Here is a 9,344-nt window from a genome sequence, read left to right as displayed (position 1 = left end):
GCGGTGACGACAGTGTTAGCCACTTACTTCTGGTGCCGATGGAAAGGTAACTGCCGATGCCATGAGCCACTGGGGGTGGATCCATTGGCCACAATGGGGGGGCCACAGGACCCCCAAGGGAGCAGCGGGTCGGGGAGAGTCCATTAGCCACGGAGCCTGAGCCTTGCCAATGTGCTTCACCTTCCCTCTCTGCCTAGGCCGCTGTGCAACCACCAGCACTGATGGGAAAGCCCCCTACTCTGTCTCCGAGGTGCTGGGGCCGGAGCGGTGTCGCCTTGGCCAAGAGGTGACCCTGAGCTATGCTATGGCGGGGAAGTTCCCCAAGGACACGGCTGTGACGTGGGAGTGGATACACAGACAGGACAGGACGGTGATCGGGACTGACGGGGTCAGCGAGGCCGGGGAAGGGTCTGAGCAGCAGCCACTGTTACACCCCCAGCCCCAGCGCTGGAGAGCGACACAATTGCAGTCAGAAAATGTCCTCGTCTCTTTTCTGAGCTTCACCCCCACGGTGCAGGACGACGGGGCGCGGGTCAGGTGCAGCTTCCACCACGAGGCCAGAGGGATCCGAGAGCAGCGAGAGTCCAGGGAGATCCGGCCGTGGGGTGAGTGTCCCCAGGGCTGTGAGGTGTCGCTAGGACCCCTCCCCTGAGCCAAGCAGAATCCCGCGAGCGCCCAGGGACTCCCGCAGCCGATGGGCCGTCAGAGCCGGGAGTTCGGGTCTGGCTCAGTCAGTCCTGGTCCCTGTGCAGGATTCCCAGCCCAGCCCAGCCGGTGCAGGGAGGGCGCGTTGTGTCAGCTCTGGGGGAGGGTCTCTGGTTAACGTGGGGGGATCCCAGCGCTGACCCCAGCAGCCTCCGCCCGGGATAAACAGCTGCTGGGCCCCGGTGCAGGCGTCTGTATCTGCCGGTCCCGGGGGCAGGGGGCTCCGGTCACAGCTCAGGACACAGACCAGGCAAACCGCAGCCTGGGCTGTTTCCTGCCTGGGGACGGCGTGTTCCCACCCCAGCACCATCCCCCCAGGGTTAGTGCGTTCTCAGCCATCGATTAGCTACGGTTCCTTCATCAGCGGCGGGACCTGCTGGGAGGCTGGAGGGAACTGGGCCAGGGCGGAGTCCCGATTTATAGGCACTGGTTGCTCAGGGGCACCTGGCTGGTGCCTCCCGCCCGGCTGAGTCTCTGCAGGGGCCCAGGGTCTCTGGGGTCACAGGGGGATGTAAAAGGCACTGGTGGGTGGGTCTCTGCCAAGCTCCGCCCCCCGATGGTGGCAGATGAGAGGCAGCTGTTGGCAGGGTCTGCAGACGAGATCATGTGTGTTCTGCTGGGCTCAGCCCCCCCCCCCACCTTCCCGGCAGGGCTCAGGGCCCCCACTGGGCTCAGCCCCCCCCACCCCTCCTGGTGGGGCTCAGGGCCCCCGCTGGGATCAGCCCCCCCCCCCAGCCCCCAGCAGGGCTCAGGGCCCCTGCTGGGCTCAGCCCCCCCCCAGCCAGGGCTCAGGGCCCCCGCTGGGCTCATCCCCTCCCCCACCCCTCCTGATGGGGCTCAGGGCCCCCGCTGGGCTTAGCCCCCACCCCCCCCGCCCCCGGCAGGGCTCAGGGCCCCCGCTGGGCTCAGGCCCCTCCCCCACCCCCCGGCAGGGCTCAGGGCCCCCACTGGGCTCAGCCCCCCCCACCCCTCCCGGTGGGGCTCAGGGCCCCCGCTGGGATCAGCCCCCCCCACCCCTCCCGGTGGGGCTCAGGGCCCCCGCTGGGATCAGCCCCCCCCCCCCTTCCCTGCAGGGCTCAGGGCCCCCGCTGGGCTCAGGCCCCCCCCCGCCCCCGGCTGGGCTCAGGGCCCCCTCTGGGCTCAGCCCCCCCCCCCCCTCCCGGTGGGGCTCAGGGCCCCCGCTGGGCTCAGGCCCCCCCCCGCCCCCGGCAGGGCTCAGGGCCCCCACTGGGCTCAGCCCGCCCCTGGCAGGGCTCAGGGCCCCCGCTGGGATCAGCCCCCCCCCAGCCCCCAGCAGGGCTCAGGGCCCCCGCTGGGCTCAGCCCCCCCCCCCACCTTCCCTGCAGGGCTCAGGGCCCCCGCTGGGCTCAGGCCCCCCGCCCCGCCCCCGGCAGGGCTCAGGGCCCCCGCTGGGCTCTGTGGCCTTGACCTCTTCCCTGGGGAGAAGCCTATTGGGCTGCAACTCCCCAGGCGTGTCTGCTCCTTCTCCCAGGGCTGCGCTGTGCCTGGGGACTCACTGCCCCGCACCAGGAGCTCAGTTCCCCGTTTCCACTCGTAACCCGTCTGCCAGGGGTGTCGGCAGCAGCAAGGGCCGGGTTCCATGTCTGGGGGCTCCTCTGAACAGTGCAACCCAGAGCCAGCTCCAGCCCCCACCCAGGAATCCAGGAAAACCAAACCCCACCCCTGGGTGCCTCTGAGGGAATATTTCCCACTCGCAAGCACTGGGAGTGTCTGACAGACAAACCCTCCTTACAAGGGAGCGGGGACTCAGCATTCACTTGGGAAAACCCCCCAGCAAGGATTCCAAAGCCTGCAAACCCTCAGCAAACACCCACCCCACTCACCGTTTGTTGTCCAAGGGCAGCAACATCCCAGAGTCCAGGACACATTGTGCACAGTCCTGCTGCCCTGTGCTCACCATCAGCCTGGCAACACTCCATTGCCCCACAGCACAGACTAAAGTGAAGTTTCACCCACAGCAGCGCGAGCGGGTCGCTGTGGCAGAGTAAGGGTGTGTGTGGAAACGCAGCCTGCTCCTGGGCTCTCGTGCTGTCACGGAGTGTGGGGGAGTCGGGGCCCTGCACCCCCGGTTTCCTGCAATTCACCAGGACTCTCAGCCAGCCAGGAAAGCAGAAGGTTTATTTAGACGCCAGGAACACAGTCCAGGACAGGGTCTTGCAGGCACAGATAACCGGATCCCCCCGGTTAGGTCCATCTTGGGGCCCCGGGAGCCCTCACAGCCCCCACTGGGGAATCAGAGCCCTGTCCCTGCTTCCCTTCTTTCCCCAGCCAGCTCCAGTCTGCCCAACCCCCTCTCCCAGGCCAGGAGGTCACCTGATCCCTTTGTCTCCAACACCTTCAGCTGGCACCTTTGCAGAGGGGGGGCCCAGGCCATCGGTTGCCAGGAGACAGAGTCCCAGGCATTTAGGTGCACTGGCCCCTTCCTCTGCAGCAATCCCACCCCCTGATCCCCCCACCTAGATATTAAGAACTGCAGAGGGGCACTGAGGCACCAGCACAGCATTCACAGACCCCAGTAAGAACAGTCCCACTTCGTCACACGTGCCCAGTTCATCGCCAGCTGGCAGAGCAGAGCTGCTCAGACCCTGCGTCACACACAGGCTCCGTCACAGCCATTTGTCACTGAGCGTGTCACAGGGTCTCCAGCAGTCAGGGGCGGCTCCAGGCCCCAGCACGCCAAGCGCGTGCTTGGGACGGCAAGCCGCGAGGGGTGCTCTGCTGGTCCCTGCGAGGGCAGCAGGCAGGCTGCCTTCGGTGGCTTTCCTGCGGAGGGTCCGCCAGACCCTCCGTGCTTGGGGCGGCAAAATGCCTAGAGCCGCCCCTGCCAGCAGTTAGTTATAGGGAGAGCAGACACGTGAACCAGACACGCAGAGCAGAGTAACTCTTCAGGAAGGGGGTTCACCTGCAGGGGATCCTGGCTCGGGCTAAAACCCCTGCCCCATTCTCACTGCTGTCACCCCCAGCCCCACCGCAGGTGTCCGGGATCCAGGTGTTACCGCAGTGGGAGCCCCGGGATGAGGTGCCGTTTGCCATCCAGATCGAGAACTTTTACCCCAGGGGGATTCACCGGATCCAGTGGAGCTGGGACGGGGCAGAGAGCGGGAGAGACGAGACCCCAGAAATCAGCCAGAACCCGGATCTCACGTTCAGTGCTACCAGCGTCTGGAGAATCCCCAGTGACCAAATCACCCGTCCGGAATTTACAGTCACCATGTCCGTTCAGCAAACCCCTCAGAGCCCCGCAATCGAGACACAGATCCGAGCCAGGGACACAGGTGAGGGGGCTCCCTGGGAGTCAGATGGGGAATGACCAGAAATCGCTGCCCCCCGTGGGGTCCCTGAGGGGTAAATGAACTTTGGGAGCTAATATTCCTCGTCCCCCTTTCTGGCTGGAGACGCCAGTGGGTCAGGGTGTAACAGTGTCACACATGGGGGTGATTTTATGGGGTAACAGTCCCACTGAGGGGTCAGATCTCTCCTGTCTGAAGGGAGGAGGGAGCAGCCCCGACCAGGCCCCGTCTCCCCCTTGCGGGGCCTGTAACTGTCTGTGGATGTTTCATTCCCCAGGTCTCCTGCGGCCCCCGGAGGTGTCGGAAATCTCCCAGCCCGAGTCAGTGACGGCGGGGGAGGAAATCACCCTGAGCTGCCGCGTGGTGGGGCATTTCCCTGGGGAGCTGAGAGTGACCTGGCTCAGGAGGGGCTGGGGGGCCAGGGCTGCTGTTCCCCTGCAGGGCTCTGCCGAGTACAGAATCGAGCCCGGAGCTCCCAACACACAGGACGGGAAAAGCTTCCAGCAGGAGACGAGACTCAGCTTCACCCCCTCGGTGCAGAGAGACCAGGGGGCCGAGTACGTCTGCCGGGTGGGACATGTCGCCCTAGGGACCTCCCTGGAGAGACGCAGCCGGGAGCTGCAGGTGACAGGTCAGTGTCTGTCTGAAATCTCTGGTCACTGGAGCCTCTTGTCCATTCCGGAGGTGAAGGGAAATGGCCGAACACAGTCCGTGAAATCAGAGCAGTTCTGGCCCCGTCAGCCCCTCACTGACCCCCATGTACCCCCCACGCTGGAGCCCCAGTGAGTGCAGGGGCTGGGTGCTCAGTCCATCACCCCTGGGGACGGTGCAGCCCCTCCTCTCCCTGCCAGCCAGGGCCATGTAGCCTCGGGGGGCAGCCCCACGTACCCCCGCTCCCTCTGGGGGGCTGCAGCCCCAGGCTCCCACGAGTGAAGGGGCTGCAGCTGTGTCTGGGGCCTGGTGCTCGGCTGGGGCAGGTCAGTCAGGGGGAAGCTCGCTCCAAGCTGGGGAAATAATTCCTGCTGGGACGACGCGCCGGCCCTGGGGAGGGGGGCTGGGATGGACAGGGCGTCACAGACCCACGTGGAGCCCCCCGGCCTCCGACTGCCCCGTCACTGACACTCCTGCTGTCCTCCCAGCCCGGCCGCAGGTGTCCGGGATCCAGGTGTCACCGCACTGGGAGCCCCGGAATCAGGTGCCGTTTGCCGTCCAGCTCCAGAACTTTTACCCCAGGGGGATTCACCGGATCCAGTGGAGCTGTGATGGGAAAAGCTGGGAAAAGTGTGAACCAACCGACTACAGCGAGAACCCGGATCTCACGTTCAGTGCTACCAGCGTCTGGAGAATTCCCAGCCGGGATCTGAACCGTCCGGAGCTCAGAGTCCGAGTGTCCGTTCAGCAAAGCCCCCGAGAGCCCCGAATCGAGAGAGAGATCCGAGCCGGGGACACAGGTGAGGGGGCTCCCTGGGGTCGGACGGGGAATGAGCAGGAGTCGCTGCCCCCCGCGGGGTCCCTGAGGGATGAAGGAGCTTTGGGAGCTAATATTCCTCGTCCCCCTTTCCGCCTGGAGACACCGATGGGTCGGGGTGTAACAGTGTCACACACGGGGTGATTTTATGGGGTACCAGCCCCACTGAGGGGTCAGATCTCTCCTGTCTGAAGGGAGGGGGGAGCAGCCCCCACCAGGCCCCATCTCCCCCTTACAGGGCCTGTAACTGTCTCTGGATGTTTCATTCCCCAGGTCTCCTGCGGCCCCCGGAGGTGTCGGAAATCTCCCAACCCGAGTCAGTGACGGTGGGGGAGGAAATCACTCTGAGCTGCCGCATGACGGGGCATTTCCCCGGGGCGCTGAGTGTGGCCTGGCTCAGGAAGGAGAAATCAGCTGCAACCAGACGATCTATGCAACAGAGCAAGGGAGACACCCTGGTTCCTCTAGAAAACTCTCGGGAGTACAGAATCCAGCCCGGAGCTCCCTGCACACAGGACGGGAAAAGCTTCCAGCAGGAGACGAGACTCAGCTTCACCCCCTCGGTGCAGAGAGACCAGGGGGCCGAGTACGTCTGCCGGGTGGGACATGTCGCCCTAGGGACCCCTCTGGAGAGACGCAGCCGGGAGCTGCAGGTGACAGGTCAGTGTCTCTGTCTGAAATCTCTGGTCACTGGAGCCTCTCGTCCATTCCGGGGCTGAAGGGAAACGGCCGAACAGAGCCTGTGAAATCGGAGCAGTTCTGGCCCCATCAGCCCCTCGCTGACCCCCACGTCCCCCCACGCTGGAGCCCCAGTGAGTGCAGGGGCCGGGTGCTCAGTCCATCACCCCTAGGGATGGTGCAGCCCCTCCTCTTCCTGCCAGCCGGGGCCATGTACCCTCGGGGGGCAGCCCCACCTCCCCCTGCTCCCTCTGGGGGGCTGCAGGCCCAGGCTCCCGCGAGTGATGTGGCTGCAGCTGTGTCTGGGGCTCTCACTGGGGTGGGGGATGGGCGGGGTGGGGGGTGCGGCTCCCTGTTCCCTCCCCCTGCTCCCCACGGCTGGACCAGGCCCCACACAGTCCTGAGTCTCCCAGTGGGAACAAGCCCTCGTTCTGGCTCCCTCCCACCCAGGGCAGCGGGGAGTCGCCCCGGCTCTGAGGGGGTCACAGAGCCCCACGCTCAGGGTCTGGCACTCGGCCGGGGCAGGTCAGTCAGGGGGAAGCTCGCTCCAAGCTGGGGAAATAATTCCTGCTGGGACGACGCGCCGGCCCTGGGGAGTGGGGCCGAGACGGACGGTGTCACAGAGCCATGTGAAGCCCCCCAGCCTCTGACTGCCCCTGTCACTGACGCTCCTGCTGTCCCCCCAGCCCAGCCGCAGGTGTCTGAGATCCAGGTGTTACCGCACTTGGTGCCCCGGGATCAGGTGCCATTTGCCGTCCAGCTCCAGAACTTTTACCCCAGGGGGATTTACCGGATCCAGTGGAGCTGTGATGGGAAAAGCTGGGAAAAGTGTGAACCAACCGACTACAGCCAGAACCCGGATCTCACGTTCAGTGCTATCAGCGTCTGGAGAATCCCCAGCCGGGAACTGAACCGTCCGGAGCTCAGAGTCCGAGTGTCCGTTCAGCAAAGCCCTCAGAGCCCCGCAATCGAGAGAGAGATCAGAGCCAGGGACACAGGTGAGGGGGCTCCCTGGGGTCGGACGGGGAATGAGCCGGAATCGCTGCCCCCCGCGGGGTCCCTGGGGGATGAAGAAGCTTTGGGAGCTAATATCCCTCGTCCCCCTTTCCGGCTGGAGACGCCGATGGGTCGGGGTGTAACAGTGTCACACACGGGGGTGATTTTATGGGGTAACAGCCCCACTGAGGGGTCAGATCTCTCCTGTCTGAAGGGAGGGGGAGCAGCCCCCGCCAGGCCCCGTCTCCCCCTTGCGGGGCCTGTAACTGTCTCTGGATGTTTCATTCCCCAGGTCTCCTGCGGCCCCCGGAGGTGTCGGAAATCTCCCAACCCGAGTCAGTGACGGTGGGGGAGGAAATCACCCTGAGCTGCCGCATGACGGGGCATTTCCCTGGGGAGCTGAGTGTGGCCTGGCTCAGGAAGGAGAAATCAGCTGCAACCAGACGATCTATGCAACAGAGCAAGGGAGACACCCTGGTTCCTCTAGAAAACTCTCGGGAGTATAGAATCCAGCCCGGAGCTCCACGCACACAGGACGGGAAAAGCTTCCAGCAGGAGACGAGACTCAGCTTCACCCCCTCGGTGCAGAGAGACCAGGGGGCCGAGTACGTCTGCTGGGTGGGACACGTCGCCCTAGGGACCCCCCTGGAGAGACGCAGCCGGGAGCTGCAGGTGACAGGTCAGTGTCTGTCTGAAATCTCTGGTCACTGGAGCATCTCGTCCATTCCGGGGCTGAAGGGAAACGGCCGAACAGGGCCCGTGAAATCGGAGCAGTTCTGGCCCCATCAGCCCCTCGCTGACCCCCACGTACCCCCCACGCTGGAGCCCCAGTGAGTGCAGGGGCCGGGTGCTCAGTCCATCACCCCTGGGGACGGTGCAGCCCCTCCTCTCCCTGCCAGCCGGGGCCATGTACCCTCGGGGGGCAGCCCCACCTCCCCCCGCTCCCTCTGGGGGGCTGCAGGCCCAGGCTCCCACGAGTGAAGGGGCTGCAGCTGTGTCTGGGGCCTGGTGCTCGGCTGGGGCAGGTCAGGCAGGGGGAGCTCGCTCCAAGCTGGGGAAATAAATTCCTGCTGGGACGACGCGCCGGCCCTGGGGAGGGGGGCTGGGATGGACAGGGCGTCACAGACCCACATGGAGCCCCCCAGCCTCTGACTGCCCCTGTCACTGACGCTCTCGCTGTCCCCCCAGCCCGGCCGCAGGTGTCCAGGATCCAGGTGTTACCGCACTGGGAGCCCCGGGATCAGGTGCCGTTTGCCGTCCAGCTCCAGAACTTTTACCCCAGGGGGATTCACCGGATCCAGTGGAGCTGTGATGGGAAAAGCTGGGAAAAGTCTGAACCAACCGACTACAGCGAGAACCCGGATCTCACGTTCAGTGCTACCAGCGTCTGGAGAATCCCCAGCCGGGAACTGAACCGTCCGGAGCTCAGAGTCCTAGTGTCCATTCAGCAAAGCTCCCAGGAGACTCTGATTGACAAAGAGATCCGAGCCAGGGACACAGGTGAGGGGGGCTCCCTGGGGTCGGACGGGGAATGAGCAGTGTGACGAACAGGGAATGTTCTTGATGTATTCTCTGAATATGGTGTTGGTGCCTCAGTGTCCCCTCTGCAGTTCTTAAGTATATAGGTTGGGGGATAAGGGGGTGTGGTTGTTGCAGAGCAAAGGGCCAGTGCACCTATGTCACGGAGTGTGGGGGAAACAAGGCCCTGCACCCCCGGGCTCCCTGCGATTCACCAGGACTCTCAGCCAGCCAGTAACACAGAAGGTTTATTTGGATGACAGGACACAGTCCAAGACAGAGGGGAGCCGTGTTAGTCTGGATCTGTAAAAGCAGCAAAGAATCCTGTGGCACCTTATAGACTAACGGACTGTGACGAAGTGGGACTGGTCTTACTGGGGGCTGGGTACAGATCCTAAGTATCTAGCAGCAAAAGTCCATGCAGCCAAATGCCTGACGTTCTGTCGCCTAGCAACGGATGGCCCGGCCCCTCCCTGCAAAGGTGCTGGCTAAAGGTGTTGGAGACAAAGGGGTCAGGTGACCTCCTGGCCCGGGAAAGAAGCGGAGGAGAGAGGAGGGGCCGGAGGGGGTTGGGCAGACTGGAGTTGGCTGGGGAACAGAGGGGAAGCAGAGAGAGAGGGCTCTGATCCCCGATGGGGGTTATGGGGCCCCAAGATGGACCTAACCGG

General features: G+C 64.6%; 1 protein-coding gene across 1 annotated transcript; it reads left to right on the top strand.

Moving 5' to 3' along the window:
- The first annotated feature begins 366 nt into the window (after positions 1-366).
- On the top strand, positions 367-6,203 carry LOC123369185. The gene is made up of 5 exons (XM_045014543.1): positions 367-605; positions 3,690-4,001; positions 4,294-4,647; positions 5,156-5,467; positions 5,758-6,203. Exons 2-5 carry the CDS (start codon positions 3,938-3,940, stop codon positions 6,201-6,203), a joined length of 1,176 nt encoding a protein of 391 aa, XP_044870478.1. The 5' UTR covers positions 367-605; positions 3,690-3,937.
- The last annotated feature ends 3,141 nt before the right edge of the window (positions 6,204-9,344 follow it).

Source organism: Mauremys mutica, chromosome 4 (genome assembly GCF_020497125.1).
Source record: "Mauremys mutica isolate MM-2020 ecotype Southern chromosome 4, ASM2049712v1, whole genome shotgun sequence".
NCBI classification, from domain to species: Eukaryota; Metazoa; Chordata; order Testudines; family Geoemydidae; genus Mauremys; species Mauremys mutica.
The sequence above is the reverse complement of the archived record's forward strand: the minus strand, read 5'-3'. Positions and strand labels throughout refer to the sequence as shown.

Bases quoted from the DNA above. Each gene is read 5' to 3' on its own strand.
- LOC123369185 (XM_045014543.1), top strand. From the start codon at position 3,938: ATGTCCGTTCAGCAAACCCCTCAGAGCCCCGCAATCGAGACACAGATC. The intron at 4,648-5,155 runs GTCAGTGTCTGT...CTGTCCTCCCAG, and splicing joins CCGGGAGCTGCAGGTGACAG to CCCGGCCGCAGGTGTCCGGG. The intron at 5,468-5,757 runs GTGAGGGGGCTC...TTCATTCCCCAG, and splicing joins GATCCGAGCCGGGGACACAG to GTCTCCTGCGGCCCCCGGAG.